Source organism: Sinocyclocheilus grahami, unplaced genomic scaffold, assembly GCF_001515645.1.
Source record: "Sinocyclocheilus grahami isolate Dianchi unplaced genomic scaffold, SAMN03320097.WGS_v1.1 scaffold696.1, whole genome shotgun sequence".
NCBI classification, from domain to species: Eukaryota; Metazoa; Chordata; class Actinopteri; order Cypriniformes; family Cyprinidae; genus Sinocyclocheilus; species Sinocyclocheilus grahami.
Genome location: NW_015505875.1, coordinates 88,673 through 109,387, shown reverse-complemented (window position 1 = coordinate 109,387; position 20,715 = coordinate 88,673). Strand labels below are relative to the sequence as shown.

At 37.1% G+C, this 20,715-nt stretch overlaps 2 protein-coding genes across 4 annotated transcripts in view; both read left to right on the top strand.

Annotated features, from left to right (window-relative positions):
- Positions 1 to 10,127, top strand: part of LOC107559737 (anaphase-promoting complex subunit 2-like) — a 19,325-nt gene extending 9,198 nt beyond the window's left edge. For both annotated transcript variants that reach the window (XM_016243663.1, XM_016243662.1), the window contains exons 3-14: positions 1,568 to 1,892; positions 2,539 to 2,671; positions 3,436 to 3,628; positions 3,719 to 3,838; positions 3,918 to 4,035; positions 4,134 to 4,312; positions 4,650 to 4,791; positions 6,818 to 6,893; positions 7,026 to 7,229; positions 7,705 to 7,837; positions 8,604 to 8,845; positions 8,959 to 10,127. In XM_016243663.1, the coding sequence (XP_016099149.1) occupies positions 1,568 to 1,892; positions 2,539 to 2,671; positions 3,436 to 3,628; positions 3,719 to 3,838; positions 3,918 to 4,035; positions 4,134 to 4,312; positions 4,650 to 4,791; positions 6,818 to 6,893; positions 7,026 to 7,229; positions 7,705 to 7,837; positions 8,604 to 8,845; positions 8,959 to 9,171 (2,078 nt within the window). In that variant the 3' untranslated portion in view covers positions 9,172 to 10,127. The remainder of the gene's footprint in view (positions 1 to 1,567; positions 1,893 to 2,538; positions 2,672 to 3,435; positions 3,629 to 3,718; positions 3,839 to 3,917; positions 4,036 to 4,133; positions 4,313 to 4,649; positions 4,792 to 6,817; positions 6,894 to 7,025; positions 7,230 to 7,704; positions 7,838 to 8,603; positions 8,846 to 8,958) is intronic.
- Positions 10,128 to 12,146: 2,019 nt separating this feature from the next.
- The window catches only part of LOC107559735 (atrial natriuretic peptide receptor 2), an 83,610-nt gene continuing 75,041 nt past the window's right edge, over positions 12,147 to 20,715 (top strand). Inside the window, exon 1 of one of the 2 annotated variants that reach the window (XM_016243656.1) lies at positions 12,147 to 13,093. In XM_016243656.1, the coding sequence (XP_016099142.1) occupies positions 12,394 to 13,093 (700 nt within the window). In that variant the 5' untranslated portion in view covers positions 12,147 to 12,393. The remainder of the gene's footprint in view (positions 13,094 to 20,715) is intronic. The other variant, XM_016243658.1, reaches the window with a different exon arrangement.

The following is a 20,715-nucleotide window of genomic DNA, read 5'->3' as shown; positions in this document are numbered from 1 at the left end:
TCTATTGGATTCAAGTCAGGTGATTGGCTGGGCCATTCTAGCAGCTTTATTTTCCTTCTCTGAAACCAAATGAGAGTTTCCTTGGCTGTGTTTGGGATCATTGTCTCGCTGGAATGTCCACCCTCATTTCATCCTGGTAGATGGCAACAGATTTTTATCAAGAATGTCTCGGTACATTTTTCCATTCATTCTTCCTTCAATTATATTAATTTTGCCAGTGCCACACCATGATGTTTTGGGGTGATGTGCAGTGCCATTTGACCTTCAAACATGGTGGGTATTATGGCATCCAAAGAGTAAATTTTTTGTCTCATCTGAACGGACTATATTCTCCCAGTATTTCACAGGCTTGTCTAAATGTTGTGCAGCAAACTTTAAATGAGCTTCAACATGCTTTTTCTTCAGCAATAGAGCCTTGCGTGGTGAGCGTGCATACAGGCCACGGCGGTTAAGTGTTTTACTTACTTATTGTACTTATTATTTTCTTTGATACAATTGTACCTGCTAATTCCAGGTCTTTCTGAAGCCCTCCACAAGTGATCCTTGGCTCTTGGACAACTCTTCTGATAATTCTTTTCACTCCTCTGTCAGAAATCTTGTGAGGAGCACCTGGTCTTGGCCGGTTTATGGTGGAAGGATGTTCTTTCCACTTCTGGATTATGGCCCCAACAGTGCTCACTGGAACATTCAGAAGTATAGAAATGCTTCTGTAACCAATGCCATCAGTATGTTTTGCAACAATAAGGTTGCTAAGGTCTTGAGAAAGCTCTTTGGTTTTACCCATCATGAAATGTTTTTTGTGTGACACGTTGGTCATGAGACACCTTTTTATAGGCCATTAGCTGGGACTGAACCAACTAATATTCATTTCCACTGACAAGGGGCAGGATTGCTTTTACTGATAGATTTAAGCTGGTGTCTTGGCTTTGCATGGCTTTTTGCACCTCCCATTCTTTGTGTTCAATACTTTTTTCCCTGTGTCATTCTACTTTATTACACAGAACTTAATTTCTGAACTTATTTGTTTTGCTTTAGTTGTATGTATGGATTACTTGGGTTGTTACCGACATCTGGTGAACATTTCATGTCAACAGCACCTTTAGAAATATATTTACTGAGAAAAATCGTTTATTTTACCCGCTGGGTAATTATCTGTCAGTGGGGTATGAAAACTTTAAATTATAAACTTGATTAATTGAAAACAAGTAAATGTATCTTGATTTATGAATCTTTAGACATTTGAACTGGAAAAGTTTAAGATCATCACTTTTTTGCATTGTGATAAGAGGGTACAGTAAAAGTTATTTCCATATTTTAATATTTGTGAGCAGAGCTATTCAAGTTTTGAGCTATTGTTTTTGTAAACTGAATGAATTAAAATGAGTTCTGTGGTAAGTTGTATTTTCTTAAATCTAAAAAGTTCAGATGTCTTAATGTATTTATTAATAATTTTTATTTTAGATTTTCAGAGGGAATTGTGACCTGATTTTTCTTTGTGAGATTCATCCTGCCCAGTGTTTCTTGAGTCTACTGTGCTAATATTACTCTCCCTCTTTTATTTTTCAAGATGGTCTTGAGAGACTGGGCTCATGGCAGGATGAGAGCCGTGGAGGTCTGTCTGGTCCAGGGGCCCGTGGTCTGGCAGAGAGAGCTTTCTCTGTCATTCGTGCCATTCTTCTGTTCTCCCCTCCACCTGTGCTGCAAGAGCGTGTGTTGGAGTTTTACAGTCGCACGTTCTCCGTGCACATGAGTCAGGCAGGGGAAGCTGTGGAGGCTGAGGATTGCACAGCGGATCATGATGAAGGTGGTTTGTGCCCAGGCTGTGCCGTCCTCCCTCACCTGTGTTGGTGTCAGGAAGCTCTAGAGCAGCTTCAAGAGCTCAGCCACATACTGTGAGTTGAAGAGAAGTACCATTCTGATAATACTACAGATGCTGCCCTTTCCTTTGTTGTTTAGTCACTACTTACATAATGTTGCTGTGGTGTAAGAGTGCTGTATGTCTGTATAAGTTAAATTGTGGCAATGTTTGGAATGGAATACTAGCATGCAGCATATTATACAGTACATACTGTTTACTACTAAAAAGCTTTCCAAAACAGATTGTAATAGCATGCAGTATTCTCAGTAGTATTTTATATAGTATGTTATATTTTACACATTAAAAGAGATGTTCTGTGTCCAACAACAGGAGAAGCAATGTGCTCAGTGCAAAACGTTTTTTTCACATCTTAATCAGTCTTATCAATCACAACAGACAATAGCGCTATGGATTGATTTTATTTATAGAGAAGTATTTACAATATTTTATCTAATGAAATGGACTCAAAAAGTTAACTTCAAAATTCTTATATACTCAATAACATAAAACATGAATATGTGTGCTAACATTCATAGACATCCACAGCTATTACTGCATAACAGTAATATTTAGAAGAATATCAAATACTTTGTTGGAGAGGTGGATTGCTAGGATATATAATGTCTTCACAAATGTCTTGTAAAGATGTCTTATCTAATATCTTATAATGTTCATTTCAGCTCCACACTACAGCTGTTGGAGCGTGTGAACTCAGAGGCCGTGACCAGCATTCTGCACCAGCTGATAGAGCAGAGGATGGAGCAGCGCTGCAGGGGAGAATACGAGAGCTCTTTTCTCACAGACTTCAATGATGTATACACTTTTCACCCAGTTACACAGTAGAAGCAGTTTAATTTTATATGATCTCCAATGTTAATGCTTAGAATTATGCACAAGGATTTACATTTATGTAAAAATTCCATTAAGAGTGTATAACTTGATCCATGTAGATTTGAAATAAGGTTGATTTGTCAGCACAAAAACTCTGCCAACTTGACTTGAAGTGTGTGCAAATTCTGATGTGTGGCAGGTTTAAATAATGATAATTTATATCATAACGTTAACTTTTGATCTTTTGAAAGGTTATACATGTGTAAAAACACTACACTGGGGTAGGGGTTGTCTAGATGTATGAAGATGATAATATTGAATTTTTTTGTTCCACTACACAAATTAAATTTTCTATTTAAAATGGTTGATTGGTTAAGAAATCATAGCTGCACTTCATTTCATTTTAAACTTTAGGATCAGGGTTATTACATAGTTATTATCTAGTCATTGTAATAACTTTTGCTAGTACATAATATGTGTCTATAAAACAGGACTGTAAAATAAAAAGCTGCCAAAATCATAACATAAATTGATTAAATTTTCTTAGTCGTTTGTTTTCATTGGTGAGCATAAGAAATATTTTGAGCTAATTAGCTTCAAGCATATGGTGGATTTGGTTTTTGTTTTTACATTTTAATATTCAAGCTTAAAGAGTCCATTTAAAATGCTGTTAATTAAGAAATTGTGTTAAGTCTTATTGATGGACACTCATCTAAAATAACACTAATAAATCACTGCGTTTCCAGTGGTTGGGGCAGGTTTTGGGATGGCTGAGCAGGGTGTTTGCCAGTAAGGTGGAAGAGGTAGGCAGTGATGCCACACCTACAGATGGTCAGCCAGCCAATGCTCTCCTCCAGCGCTGGCACTGTCACATGCACCAGTTCTTCTGCCGTATCTACGTAAACATGAGGATCGAGGAGCTCTTCGGTATCATACGAGGTGAGAACGAAACTCCATTAATGTAGCATACTACATGTAGTCTCTTCTTGGTTGTTTCATAGGAAATTTATTTCCGCTTAATTGTTGCAGATTTTCCAGAGTCCATTCCTGCCATTGAGGATCTTAAGTTCTGTCTGCAACGGACCAATCAGAGACAGCAGCTTCTTGCCTCCCTCAAATCAGCCTTTGAAACACGACTGCTGCATCCAGGTCAGTGATTCAAGACATTGCTAAATACTCATGTGTGAACATTTTTTGACTTTCATCATGTTTTCTTTTCCCACTTCAGGAGTCCACACATCTGACATTATCACTGTTTACATCTCTGCCATCAAAGCTCTAAGAGAGCTCGACCCCTCTATGGTGATCTTGCAAGTGGCCTGCCAACCCATTCGCAGATATCTCAGGTCAGTGGGGCTGCGTGTCTCAAGATAGTTGTGCTTGTTTTTACACCAGTTCCATTACTGAAGTAGTTAATTCTTTGTTGTAATGTTGGAAATTACAGAACGCGTGAGGACACTGTGCGTCAAATAGTGGGCAGTCTGACGGGTGATGCAGAGGGTTGTACTGATCTAGCCAATGAGCTCTCTCGAGCTGACCCTGTTACCTTGGAGACACAGGATAGTGAAGATGAGGGGAGTGATCCAGAGGACTGGACCCCAGATCCCACTGATGCTCTCACAGGTTAGTGTTAACTGTCAGCTGTTTTTTAATTTTATTTATTTACTTTATTTATTTTTATTTTGAGGAATTTGTGACACGTTTATTCAGGATTCTTTGCTGAATAAAATTATTTATTTTCATTTAGCATTATTAATATTAAATATATGTTAAATGCAGTTTCATGGCTAGTTTAAGATATTTCTGGTGGAATATTTCTGTCAAATTTACCAGCCATTCGCATGGGTGTAGAATACAGTCAATACAGAATACATAAGTGAATGCAGTCTGCAGTCAAAGAAATTTGGGTCCTAACAGGTAATCAACATTTCAGTTCTCTCTCACTGTCTTCTCTCTGTAGATAAAACTGGCTCTAAACGGCGCTCTTCTGACATCATCAGTCTGCTGGTCAGCATTTATGGAAGTAAAGAGATCTTCATTAATGAGTACAAGACTGTATTGGCTGACCGACTTCTGCATCAGCTCAACTACAACACAGCCAGGTAACCCACCTTGCACACATGAACATATACACTTTTCCCTCTATAAACCTTCACTTAATGCTCTTGAATCATCTTCAGACCTGCCAACCTGTATGCATTTTGCGTAGCGGATACGCATTTTGACCTCAAAGTACGCTGGTACGATTTGTTACTCTAAAACTGTGGTTCCCAACCCTGGTCCTGGAGGCACCCCAACACTGCACGTTTTGCATGTCTCCTTAATCAAACACACCTGATTCAGGTCATCAGTTCATTAGGAGAGACTCCAAGACCTGAAATTGGTGTGCCAGAGAAAGGAGACATGCAAAATGTGCAGTGTTGGGGTGCCTCCAGGACCAGGGTTAGGAACCACTGCTCTAAATTACACAAAAAACCTGGTGACGCCTTTGTCCACGTGCAGTATTCAAAACAAGCAACAGAAAAAGATGAAGAGTTCAACCAATCAGAGCATTTTTTGTAGGTTTTGCTTTTAAATTTCCTTGCATTTTATTTCTCTCCAAGCTGGCTCTGTTTGTGTGTCCGTGAGTGAGATGAGGAAACGCCTGCATCTGAAAAAGCAACACACACCGAGCATCTTCCCTTGTAATGACTAAACCTTTTGTCCAACAACAAAAAGGAACATTATAACATTATTTTACTGCACAACATCAGACAAATATTTAAAATAATTTCCCTCTTGATCTGATGTGGCTTCTTATCACAGAATGACGCAGAAATAAATTCTACACTGGAATAACGGTATAATAATGCTATAATAATAGTCGATTAGCAGTGGATTATAAATATTACAATGCTTAATTATTAAAATACTCAAGGTGGTTTTAAGAACACAGATAAACATTGTCGCAGTACAGTGTTTATTGTCTTAATGTTCTTTTTAAATGTCATCATTCAAAGCATTTCTGTTTTCTTTTATTCAGTTCGAACCATAGCTGGCTGTTTTTGTCCATATTAGGGGTTTTCTGGAGGGTCCTGAGTTCTATTTCTTCTATAATGTATGTGTGGATTTTCTGCGCGAGGGCGCCCTCAGGCATCCAGTGTGAATGAAACACACATTACATGTTCACAGCACTAAATAATGGCCAATCCATAAAAATAATACTACTTTTTTTTTAAATGGCATTTAAAAATAGCCAAAAATAACTACACCAAAAACTGTGGTAAAAAAATAAAAAAATGGAGGTATTTATTGAACCGTGGGCTAAATGTATTGTTGCATCCCTACTTTTTACTCTAAAATACTGTATGGCAGGAATATCACAACCTGAGTGCAGACCCTGATTATTAACCTATAAAAGATATTTAACATTAAAACTTGCAACCTCAGTGTGAAGCCCCCCGGCCACACTAATGGTACTTAAACAAATTTGGTTGGTAGGTTTGCATCTTATTAACTTTGGTTTGGTTTAAAGCAGTCATATCATCCTCTCAAATCGTTTTTGCTGCTGTAGCTTTAAGACATGTGTGAACACCCTTTGTTATGATCGAAATAATATAAATGCTTGCTCATTGACTGCTGGTTTGTTGTTGCAGTCCAAAATAGTTTGCACTGCTCCGTCTTTCAATAACAGCCTCTTTACTTTGCTTTACATTGATTGTGATCAAATTTTATTGAGAGTTCACAACATTACAAACAGTCTACAAATAGGACAAATACAATAAATGAGTAATTTTATTTGTATGAATACAAATAAAAGTAAAATAAATAAATGGTATGTTTTCAAATATAACGACATATATTTCAAATATTTTGAAATCATTGAGTAAAAACTTTTTTTTAATTTTTTTTTTAGTTTTTGAAAATTTAGCTGACTATTGATAGGCTCTCTTTTTCTACACTGCTTTTTTTAATATTTAGAAGTGTTTGGAAATGTAATTAATGATTTCATATTATAATGATCTATAACAAAAGATTAAAGACATTTTAAAGCAAAAGAGAATGAGAAGTGCTGTTTGTTTACTAGGTTTTTATTATGTAAAGTAGAGTACTTGTGTACTTTAATTCCCTCTGTATTTGTTTTTATAGAGAGATTCGCAACGTAGAGCTGCTGAAACTGAGGTTTGGCGAGTCCCACATGCATTACTGTGAGGTGATGTTAAAGGTATGTTTCGCGATTTTCTCAGGTCTAGTCCACATATATACTTCTCTTAGTTATCATGAAATGTGACCTGAAATGGATTTACTTCCATTACGTGAGCTATTTATATAATTGAATGTGTGTCTTTCTCTGCAGGATGTAGCAGACTCTCGGCGGATCAACGCTAATATTCGTGAGGAAGAGAGTCGTCTTCCTGTAGAGGAGCAGTCTACATTACCGCTGTCTTCCATGATCATCTCATCTGAGTTCTGGCCCCAGCTGAAGGAGGAGAAGATGGAACTGCCTGCGGTCGTCTCTAAAGCAATGGAGGACTACACACACCGCTTTGAAAAACTCAAGGTACTCCCAGTCCATTGGTTCTCAACTGGTTTTGTGGTAAGACCCAGATACTATGTTGAGCATCAAGTGTTCACCCAAGGTAGTGACAAGAGTTTGTTTAGATTCTTCAGTTCTTCATGATTTCCAAATCATGCCATTGATGATTTTTCTTTATTCCAATGTTCTGTTGAAAATGCTGGTCACACTTTATTTGAAAGTGCAATTATCACTATTAACAAACCATTAACTACGACTTTTGCCTCAATAAACTCCTAATTTGCTGCTTGTTAATATTTAGTAAGGTAGTTTAGTTTAGGTACTGGGTAGGATTAGGGATGCAGAATATGTGCTTTATAAGAACTATTAAACAGCCAATATGCTAATAATAGGCATGCTAATATGCAACTAGTGAGAATTGCCCCCTATACTAAAGTGTTACCAAAATGCTTAAAGCTGTATCTTTTTTTTTTTTCCTTTTCTTTTTATTATTTTGCAGGCCATGAGGACTCTGAGGTGGAAGCCTCACCTGGGTTCTGTTACGCTGGATTTGGAGCTGGAGAACAGAACCATCGCAAACCTCACAGTGACTCCAATCCATGCTTCCATCATTTTACACTTCCAGGACAAAGGTGTGAAGAATTAATTCGCCAAAATATTTTTTTCACCCATTTTGAGTGAACAACAATACAGTCAATACACTCTAACTTTTGATGCCTTTATGAGACTTTGCTAGGATTTGAATACTATATGCAACATGGAACTATTTGGGAGAAATCAATGGGAATGGGATCAGACACGGACCAAACTCAAACCAAAATAGGCCAACCCCTGGTTCCCTCAACAGAACATTTAATAGGGTTTTGTCATTGGAAAAATATCTCTGTGACCAACAAAATTTGATGATGATTCTTATACATTTTGTTCATTGTGATAATCTTCAAATTTTGAAACCTAAATAAAATCAGGTTCAATGTCACCATCACTATGCTTCCGACCAAACATTTGCCCTGAAAGCTTGAGGTAAAAAAGTTTGCAAAACTTTGATTAGAAACACAAAAAGTGTGTGAAAGCGGACAACTTGGTAGACTATTTTTCTTGCTTGGCGTGATATTGCGTAATGTCCCTGACAACCTCTAGAGTTCCATTTAGTTGCACTTGTTAATAACGTTATTACTGATGTATTTTATGTAGTAGAATAAAACAAGAAAATACTTTGATATTGTGTTAACCACAGACCTTATTTCCCTGTACTGGTTTCCAGGTTTTGAACAAAAAATATACCTGCAGCAGTCTTATGCATTATGAGCATGTGCACTACCTAGTGTGCGAATGAATGCCACAATCTTGATTATTTGTTGGCTTGAATTCCCATTACTGTTTGTTTTCCTTCATTAGGCACATGGACTTTGGAAGAGCTGAGTAGTGTCCTAGGTGTGCCACAAGAGATGGTGCGCAGGAAGTTGGCACTGTGGCAGCAGCAGGGCGTGCTGCGGGAGGAAGCCGGAGGTCGATATACTGTGCAGGAGACAAGCTCTTGCAGAGAGAGATCCGACAGAAGTGTCATGCTCATAGACAGTGATGAGGAGGGAGACTCCAACACCGCAACACAGTCTGAGCAGAGAGAAGAGAAACTACAGGTGATTTATACACTTACAACTCTTGTCATAATGCAACAATGTAACGCTGCTCAGGACCTTAATTTGCCATGCAATGCTAAAACAATGCTAAACTGTTTTCCCTTATTTCTCAGCTGTTCTGGGCCTACATTCAGGCCATGCTGACTAACCTGGAGAGCATGACTTTGGAGAGAATCCACTCCATGCTGCGAATGTTTGTGGCTGCCGGATCTGGGGTCACTGAGATGGATGTGAATGAGCTGCAGGCTTTCCTGCAGAAGAAAGTCAGGGCCCACCAGCTTATTGTGTCCACTGGTGTCTACAGACTGCCCAAGACCACTCAGTAGTCAGAAACCATTGAGTGGAGATCAGAAAAACAATAATGAACTATCTCATAACTTGTGTCCCAAAACACAAAATTATCCTGGTTTGTTCACTGTACAAAATAATAAAATGACAAATTTGGTAATCAAATCTTTGGAAACATTGGAGGGTTTTCAAGCATGAACTTAAGGTCAATGCCACAGTGTTTCAATTGGGTTCAAGTCATGACTTTGACTAGGCTACTCCAAAACTTAACTTTTGCTTTTTTGGAGCCATTCATAGGACTTACTCCTCTGCTTTGGATTATTGTTCTGCTGCATAATCCAGCCGCGCTTGAGAACCCTTCCCAGAATGTATTTCAATCAGCTTCTTCCTCATCATTTCAGAAATTTCTTTCACCTTTGGCATAGTGTGTTACCATCCAGGTGGATACTGCACACTGGTGGTGGATGAGGAGATACCCCCTGACAATGTAAAGCGCGTTTGAGTGCCTAGAAAAGCGCTATATATATGTAATGAAGAATTATTATTATTATTATTACCAGGTAAGATATTTTAACCAACTTCATGCTGTTGAAAAAGTTCTATTTAAATGCTGATTTAATTAAACAAGGTTGTCAGTGATCAGACCTGATTGTGTCTAATCCAGCTGAACCCCATTATGAATGCAGCTTCATATGGAATTTGTAATTACAGGGGCAAATACATTTTCACACAGGCCCAGGTGGTATTAGATCACTTTTGCTTCAATAATTAATATTGTCATTTAAAATTGTATTTCGTGTTTGCTTGCCTTTGTTTTATATTAGATTTAGTTCTCATTTCTGAAACAATTTATTATGAGATATACACAAAAACAGTAGAAATCAGAATGAGGGCGAATGCATATTCACAGCACTATATGTCTACATAATTTCTGATTAAAAATTATCAACATAATTTGAATTAAAGGTCAAATTTTCTATATACTGTGTGTGTGTACTGCAATTCAAAAGATTGGTATCAGTAAGAATTTTGTTTTTTTGAAAAAAAGTATCTTCTGCTTATTCATTTGATCAAAAATACAGATATTGTGATTATTGATATTATAATATTATGAAATATTATTGCAATTTAAAATAAAATGTATTCCTGTGATGCAATTTTCATCAGCTATTATTCTAAAATATTTTTATGCCGTTTTATTATCAGTGTTGAAAACAGTTGTGTTGCTTAATATTTTTTGGAACCTGTGACACATTTTTTCAAGATTCTTTGATGAATAAAAAGGTCAAAAGAACAGCATTTATTCACTATCTTTTGTAACAATTAACACTACCGAAAAGTCTGGGGTCAGTACATTTACATTTTTTTTTTTTTAATCTTTTATATTTTTTTAAAGAAATTACTATTAAAATGATACTAAAAAGATTTCTATTTTGAATATATGCTGTTCTTATATATCTTAATTTGGTTTGTTCCTTTTTTGCTTTAATGAGAGCAGCATTTGAGTAGCATGAATGTTTGGTATTGCATTGGGCCACCACTTGATGTTCAGTGTAAATCCAGTTGAGAACCACTGCTTTAAATGGACCCTGAGGTCTCTACAGAAAAAAAAAGATATTTTCTTCACTCTGTGCTCCAGAAGTTGCCCAAAAGGTTCATATATTTTAATCTGGTGATTCTTGGGGCAGCAGTGGATGATCAGCATGTGAACCGAAGGCCTCTCATGGCTTTCTCCCAATGCATGAAATGGGATGAGAGCTGACTCATCAGACCACACTGCTTTTTCCACTGCTTAATGTCCAAGATTGCGCTCTTGACACCAGGTTATGCATCTGGGTTTGCCTTGGATGAAAGTGGATTAATGGCAAACATGCTGCAGTTTCCATCTCTTTGGAGCTCAGTGGAGTTTTTGTTGATTCTGGATCACAGAGGTGCTGTTTTAATTCTTTAAAAGACATGAAAATGATGTGAAGTGTCTTAATTCCTCCATGAATGTTGACTTCGGACTAGTGACCTAACTAGTGATTTTTTAAAGTGTAGTTTATTATTTTTGAGATTTTGGATTGTGTGTGTGTGTGTGTAGTGGTAATTGTCCTCCCTAGTTAAATTAACTGGTCTGACCTCTCTTGGCAGCTTATAAAATGGCAATTCCACAGTTTACTGTTCAAGAGGGATTTGATTTCTTTTTGTTGCAAATTGTTACTTCCTCGCCATCACCATTTGATTAAAGAAAAGAAAAATTGTCACATTAACATATGCACAAATGTAATGGTACCAGTCCAACATGTTCCCAACAACTGTAGAGTATAATTAACATGTGCCACATACCCAATGTATATATGTATACTGTATAAAATGCGGAGTACAAACCTGAGTGCCAATATACATATAACTTAATTAAATACAGTATAATAGCGAAGGTGGGTAGTGTTGTAGGGATGTACTGTAAGCACATTTTGTGTCTCAGACTTTATAATTTTCATATATTTATCTTTTAAAAATCTCAGAAATCTAACTATTAGGCCTAAGTTACCAATCAAACCCCGTAATATTCTGAAAACGTTAATTTTGGGTTATACAATTAATCCTAAAATAGGCTAACCGTTAGCAAGATGATGTTCTGTAGCCTAGGCCTAATACAGTTCTGCATGAATTTATTGTGGTAGGCTATTCAAATTAACTTGTCCCAATAACTAGCTATGTCATCATCACCCTAACCCACCTCAATTAAATTATAAGCATTTTAATTGGTAAACATATGCTTTAATCATTTCCTACTTAATTGGCTTACTGATGAGTCGAAAAAAATTTGTTTAGGCTAATTGGGCGATCAAATAATACAGCTAGGGAAATTTAGAATCGCTACCTTTTAAACGGTCGTACAGTGATAAACCCCCTGAAATTCACTACTCACAGAAGGAGAATATATTTGACCTGCAGACAGAGGGAGCCGTTAACTAGAGGATCGGTTAGTAGCTGTCATGACGCGTAGGGGCAGCGCGAGGGCCGCGCGCGGTGAAGTTGCGCTCATCTGGCTCTTCACACACGAACACACGCGCGCTGACTCTCACTGAGGAGCCCATCAAATAAAGCACCAGGAGACTCTGTCAAGCAATTTAGTTGGACTACTAGGGAGAAAGGCGCCACGAATGGATCGTACTCTTTATTTAAAAGAGGATTTTTCTCATTGAAGTTTGATTTGAGAAGAATAAATCCTATTACCTGGCGCGCTTACACTAGGATTTGTTTGTCAACTTAAGATGGGATCGGGACTTAAGATGGGATGTAGTTTTTTCACTGCGCTGCTTATATACGTACTCGTACCGGGATGCAGAACAGAAAACGGGAATATTACCGTAGCGGTGATGCTGCCTGACAATCTGAAGTATTCGTGGGCATCGCCGCGCGTCCTCCCCGCGATCCGGATGGCGCAAGAGCAAATCCAGAAGAGCGGACTTTTAAGAGGACACACCATCAACCTCCTGAACTACAGCACAGAGGATTCCTCTGGTTCTTGCTCGGAAATCGAGGCACAGATTATCGCCGTGGACACAAAACTTTACAACAAACCAGACGCGTTCATCGGACCAGGCTGCACGTACTCGGTCGCGTCCGTCGGACGGTTTGCGTCCCACTGGAAGCTCCCCCTGATAACCGCGGGAGGACCAGCGTATGGCTTTGACAAGTCGGAAGAGTTTAAAACTATCTTCAGGACGGGCCCGACCACCACGAAACTCGGAGACTTTGTCAGTTATCTGCACACCTATTTTAACTGGAGCAGTCGCGCGCTGATGATCTTCCACGACCTCAAACAAGACGACCGGCCTCATTACTTCCTCTCCGAGGGCATTTACACACTTCTGCGAGAGGAAAACATCACCGTGGAGGCTTTCCCTTACGAAGATCCGCAGACTTTCAATTATAAAAACATCATCACATTTATAAAGGACAACGGGAGAAGTAAGTTAGATTCAGTTCGACAAAGATTTGATGATTCTAGCCACTATGTTTAAGCCTCTAAAATGAAAAAAAAGAGAAGCAAATCATTGCAATAGCCTAGTTCTTTTTTTACTCCACTCCAATCAATACATTTTAAATTACACTGCGGCCAAGTAAAAAAATACAGGAATGAATACAGGGAAACATTTCCATCTGATTTATACATATAGCCTACGTATACATAGGCTATACATAATGTGTCGGTTTAACTTTATTTTTAGCCAAACTGACAGTTAAGAAATTACTTTCATGTACGGTTCATTTAGAAGTTACCACATTAAACCTTTTTATTTGACATGGCAATATATTTTATACAGTATATCTGTAAAATTCAGAATTATACAATAAGGCTTTATTCAATTATCTCTAAACTTTCTGTTATAAAGATAAAAATACATTTAGATATAGTTTATTTGCATTTTATGCATCTTATTCGTATTGTATCCTATTGTACATTAGTACATCACATGATACTTAAAAGAAATAGCACCATATGGGTATAACCTTGGAAAATACCGTACATCAAAATACCACAGTATTACTCTCTGTTTTGGTCACTGTTACCACTCTTGCCCACACACAGACACACAGTTTACCTTCTTTAATCAATAAAGCGTGTTTGTGTTATTGCTTAAAGCATCTCTCTTCAGCAACCACATTGACATTTTTGATCCAATATATCTAAAATCTGAAGACTACAATGAGGCATTGACAGCTTTGGTTTAGGACTGACACCAGCTGTGTTTCCCCGGGCTGTATTTTTGGCCCTGTGGTGCCCTGTGCGAGTTATTTACAGCACCACCAAAACAGGAGGGCATGCACCCTATTCACTGTTAATAAAGCAACGCCTTTGGATACTTTGTGTACAGTTACCTACCAAACACTTCTTTTTACAGTTCTTAAAATTTCCTTAACTGAAACTTATTGAAATGTGTAGGCAGAATTCAAAAGATACTGTTAAGCAAAAAAATAACAAAAAAAAGATATTTTTGACAGAATAAATTAAGAACATTTTATTTTTTTTAGTTTCTTACAAAACCACACATGAACTGGTGTTTCAAAGACCCCAGAAACCAAAACTCCAATATTCTTTTTTACATTAATTGAGACAAATGATTCTTGATAAGTAGGGGGTTCTCTGTTGAACTGATGCAGAGAACTCTTGAACTTCATTATTTTCAAGAGTGTGGCTTGATTCCTTGTTTTGTTACAGTGCTTGACATTCTCATAACCCTTTAATTTGTCAAACACAATTAATGTGGCAGAACTGCAATAATGCATGGAATGAGGAGAGCACATTATGTATGTCACTGAAGTCTTTGTGTCTACACTCTGGATATCAGTGTCTTATTTTTATTTAAATCCCTGAAGATTCACACAGCACAATATATTAAACATTAAATATATTAATGCACTTTTATTAATTTAAATAAAACATTTAATAGTAAATAAGAAAGCACACAGCTGCTCACTTTGTTGTGCATCAACACTAATTGTGTAACGATACTGAAGGATATGATGCATTAAGTCCAGATTTCTTAGATTTTGTTTATATGTGGATGTTGTAACAGGCCAAATGCTGTTACTCTAAAATGATGATATCACAGTTGAATAACTCGAGTAAATAATGTTTTATTTAACCGTTTTTGGACTGTTAGACAACAAAAATTTTAGATGAGAGTGCTCAGAAGAAGAAGAAGCACTCTATAATAAAGGAATGTTGCAACAAATAAACAGATTTTCACATTTAGACTTTTATATATCTCTTTCACTATCGTTTTCTCATATCTCTTGCTAAATATATACACCTAAAAATATAAAAAATAAATACACGTAAAGTTGCCTGGGTCTTATAAACTTAATTTAGGCATAATAATAATTTTCACCCCTCCTGGATATCAGACGTAACTAAAGTTTTTGTTCCCAGCCTCAGGACAATTGTGAATTGATATGCAGTGTTTCTTTGATTGTAGAGCTGTACCAAATAATGATGTTTTGACAGGTGAAAGTTGCTCAGATATTTTCACTTTAAAGTAATTAGGCCATTATTACTGGTAAGTTAAATGGAGCGTCATGCATTGTATTTTTGACGGGGCACCAGTGTTGCATGTGCCTAGTTTCTGTGATGACAAATATTTGTTAAATAAAACGTGTTGAACTGTGGACATATTTAGGATACAACCCAGACACTGACATAAGCACAAAATATTTCATATTGATAAGTTTATCTCCGCAGCTCTTTTGATTTCAGTGACACATAAAATCAATAGAAGATTTTGTCTAGTTTGAAGCTGAAAACAGCTGCAGATGGCAGGGAAGATGCAGCACATTCAGTATCAGACCACATTTACTGGTTAGATGGTGTCACTGTTTCCCGTTTTGTATTTTGCATTGTACTGATTGCATTGTATTTGCCACAGTTAAGTCATTTTCCATGAAATATCAGATGTAGGAAATGCTTTCTGCATGCAGCCTGAATGCACTGACCTAAACGCAACCTCAGACTACTCATGAACTTGCAGCTTAGTTGTTTTAAAATGTCTGAATGATTCATGATTTGGAATTCCTCATAGTTTACGAAAAAGGTTTGCACAACATAAAAGGCTCAAGTCTTAAGTTTTAGTCATTATGTTACAAATCCAATCATAAGAAGAATATTTTGGGAGTATTCATCCCTTAGGCCATGTCCACACGTACACGGGTATTTTTAATAACCGAGTTTTTCCTTCTTCCGTTTAAAAAAAAATCTCCATCCACACGAAAACGCAAAAACATAATATGAAGCACTCTCAAGAGCATGCCAAACCAACAGGTGGAGATATAATCTCAACTGTAAAGCCATGTTGGCCAATCAGTAGCCTGAAAATGTTTCCAGTTGGCAGAGATAACAGCGCATGCTCCAACGTCACAAGCCAAAATCTCTGGTTTCGCTGTCTACACAATAACACTGCAACCAAAGTTTTTGAAAGTCTTCACCCTGGCAGGAGTTTTCAAAAATGTTCGGTTTCAGTGACCTGGTGCTGCGTTTGCGTGTGGACGAACGGCCAAACCCCATAGAAAAAGCTGCGGTTTTGAAAATACCCGCGTTCGTGTGGACAGGGCCTTAGTCTAAATAAGTCAGATCAATGACTTTCGTAGCTGAATCCACACTGCCATGGCAACACAGATCCATGTTTCCCAATGTCTCCTTTGAACATGCAAGGCAAAGGAAAACCCCACACTGCTTACAGCTTTTAACAAAGACGTAATTGTCATTTACAGCAACATCTTTGGCAGTGGTCGATAAAGAATACTTAGAATATGATCCCTCAACATCAATAGATAAAAAATGAAAGAAGGTTGTATTACAGTGATGTACAGTTTTATACTCTTACAGACTGTCCTCAGATTACTGCTCTTATCATAACCTCAGTCTGTCATGTTTGGTTTATTAGTGCTGTAGCCTATGTTTACTAAAGTACGTCACCAAAATAAGCGATATCATCAGCACACGACTTTTATCTGATAATATTTACCTTATCGTTTAGTAGTCTTTGGGAGCAGGTCAACATACCTAGATTGTTATGACATTTAATTACCCTGTTATGGTGTGTGAACATTTAGAACACTTTTATGGCTAATTGCTTGCAGTTGCCATTTTATTGTTAGCTTGATTGGCTGCTTGCAGACCCTTATTAGCCATGTCTTGTACTCACTGGTAAGATGCATTTATTAACATATTGCCAGTCAGCGCCATGTATGACCTTTTGTTCTGGATTTAACTTCAGTAATGTTAAGGTAATAAATCCAATATGAAATAAGCTTTTTAAAAATGTTTAATAATACAAGATGTGTCAGAGAATGTAGTTGATGCATTTGTGACAGATAAAACACCTGCTAATGCGCCCATGCAGTTTGAAACCTGACTTTTTTGATGTCCTAATCCTACTCTGCCCCCCTCGTCCCCATCTCTCAACAATCTCAAAAATAAAAGGTTAACTGCCCATGAAAAAACAAAAGTATAGAAAGTTACAAAAAGTCAGACTGGTGGTCTAAAAGCATGCTTAAGCATATAAACCCTAAAACATACATTAATTACATTGTCATAACTATGTAATTACTAATAAGAACCCCCACAAACCAACAATAAACACAGCAGACATTTACAAAATTGGATATTGAGTAGTTGTATTAGCGAATCCAACAACCTACAGCTATGTTAAAAGGAAACTGTAGCTATTTAACTTAGTGAAATTGTTTATTCTGATTATGAATAATTATTAATATATCTGTCTATATTGAACATAATTGAAAAGTGTCCTATTATATTGCTGTTGCAGTGTTTTATAAAAGCATGGTCACTTTAAAATCACTAACGCACACCACATTGTGTGAAAGTCTCAGTTACAATTGGTTGGTTTTAATAAATTGGTCTTATATAGACTTTATATGTATAGATGCATAACCCATTTTAGATGTGTATAACCTGCAATGGGGATGATCATTTATTATTAAAAAAATACAGCAATTCACAGTCTAATCCTGTTTGAAGTGCTGACAATCTTAAAGCGTATTGTAAAAAGTCCTGTGAAATAAATTGCAAAGGCATCTCAAAGTAAGAGTGATTTACGTCCAGAGACATCAGAATGTCTCCCTCCCATTATTCCTCAATGAGTTTAGTTGCTATGACCCTGAGGTCAGATTAATTCATGTTTTTGGTTGTTGTTGTCTGGGCTTGTTCAGTTTGTCAACTCACATTCCATGCATTGATGAGATAATGATCCGCCTTAGGCTGTGAAATGTCATCACAAACCCTTTCTCCTTCCTTTTTTGTTTTTGTGGCCTTTTTGCCTCTTTGTTGGATAGACACGCAATGAGACAGGAAGTGATGGGGAAATGAGATCAGAAAATGTTGCGAGTTGGATTCAAACTCTCATTGCCCATATGAGCACCACATTTCATTTTGACAGAGCACATGCTGCACCTTTCCCTTTCTTTTAGATTACATTTGGGAAACATATAGAGGCTATTGTACTTATGTCCAGCTTAGTCTCATTGTTTACACAAATATATTTGTACATAACATTTACAGGAACAAAAACATACTTTTTTATGCTTGGGTAGATGCTGAAATGTACAATATGGATGTATTGGCAGCATGCCTTTAGTTGCTAATCCCTGAAAATCTTATCCTGGTCTACTTCATAAAGGTATGCATAACATGGATATCATGCATTTGATATCTCTGATGTAAAACCTTTGTCTTAACTCTTCTTAAGGGGCCAAAATTCTGTATTTTAAACAAGTGCTGGATTTTGTGGTTGTGGTTGCTATTTGTAGATTAAGATTTCTAAAGACTTGAATTTTGATCTGTTCCTTAAAAACAATGTATTCTGAAAGTTGTTCTGAGTGGTTCTTAGCATGTTACAGTATACTGTTAGGTTGTTTTGGGTGGTTGCTAGGTGCTTATTTACTGGTTCAAGTCGGAAAAAACTCTCATTCAAATTTTCAAGCTGCACAATTTGGGGTATTCATATCTGCATCACAAACGAAGTAGGAGGTACATGCCAAACTTAAATCCAGTTGTTGAAATGCCTATCATTCAGTATGAGCCATAATAATAATAATGTCTTCCTGATTAATCTGTTTCTGAATCATAATTTAAATGATATTTTTTTAATGGCAAAATGTTAATTCTGACAATTAGATGTCAGAAATCACTGAAAGCCTTCATAAGAACATTTCTAATTTACATTTCTCAAACCTACATATTTTTGCCTCTCAAATGAATGAAAGCAGATTAAAACCAAATGTCCAATAGCTGAATAGGAGACATTGTTTGCGTGTGTGTATATGAAAGAGCGAGCATTAGGTTGCTCAAACGTTTGAACGATCTATAACAGATGCGGGACGCTACACAAACTCCAAACACACACCTAACGCACAAACAATAGACCAGAGTGTGCATGCTTCACTCTTAAAAAGACTGCAGTTAAGGGAATTATACGGTCCTTTTTAAAAATCCAACTCACGGCATATCAAATTCAGACATGTCTGAGATGATCGAGTGAATCAATAACACATCTTTTATTTTTCTTAATTTGATATAAGCATATTTTCAAAGAGTCACAAACAGTGACATCAGTGTTGTTTGCCACCAGTTGTGACAATTTCGAATAAACAAAGCACCGCTGAGCATCTTTTGAGCAGTGCACAAAACAAACAAAAGATTTTTTAAAAATGACCTAGTGCAAACATTCAACAAATCACAAAAACCGCAAGCACATTTCACAACCCCATCATAGACTCTTTTGAAACAAAATGTTCTCCAACAGTTTTCATGGGCTTTGTATCAGCCAGGCCCAGGCAGATCCTTATAAATTCTATAACACCGCTGAACATTTTCCTAGCCTTTTTGTACATTTGTCTTGGAGCGCTTCCAGGAGACAGCAGGACTACTTGGCATGCATTTGTCTACACTATGTTGGAAGAGCTGAGGATTTGGGGGCTGAGAGGCAGACTGGGGCCGGCTTTGGTCTAACACTTAAGGAAATGTCTGCTAACTGGGAGTCTGGCAGAAGCAGTACCGAAAGACACTGCTAATGGAAACAATACATGCCCATAGCGTAGACGCCAAGAAAAACATACACACACATATGCAGACGATTTTACGTGTGCATCAATATGGTGGCATGCAGCAAGGAAGAGTACACCTCTGTGCTTCGATCCATCCTCTTAAGAGCTAGGAGCAACCCACAAATCATTTTCATCTGTGCATCCAGCAAATTTTAGTGGTACTTGCTAATGCTGGGTACACACCACAAGATAATCGGGCTGATTCTGGGCTGATTTCTCCCCTTCCGACAATCCTTGGTGGTTCTTAAGATTATCTTATCAGATTTTCCTGTGGTGTGAGGTGTGTTATGTGACTGAATCTGCTTGGAAGAACGTCGGAGGCGCCCTGATCGCGAATCGTAAATATTCAACATGTTGAATATTTACAATCAGAAATCCTGATGTGTGGGGGGGAAACCCCGAAAACACCACACACTATAGGAGCAAAACGGTTAAATCTAGGATTTTTTCCCCTCATGTTTGTGGTCTCTGACATTTTGAAGATCTTATAAGATTTTAAAAATCTTTTAGTGTGTACCCAGCATAAGGTGATCATCAATGTAAAAATGGTATGTTCCCTTTTTATATTGGGGAAAACATGTAATGCATCTAACCTTGTATTTAATAACATTTAATGTAATTTTACAGTACAATTGTTTCTTAATATATTATTTAACCAATTGTGTATATTAGGCTTTTATGTTACAACGTATGTTGTTTAATTAATGTTTATTTCATTATTTGTTTGTGTTAACATTATGGTGTTTTGTATTTGTGTGTATATGACACGTTGTACCTTCTATGTCCTTAGTACTTAACTCAACTTGTGAAAAATGTACTTGTGATGAACTGTGATTTATCATGTGGCTTTCTCTACTCATGATATTACGGTGATTGACAGTATATGTTAAAGGTACAAAACAGGTTTTAGCAGCAGTGTGGGCCTTTTTTTTAAATTACATATTTAAACTAAAGTTTACAGTTTGTTC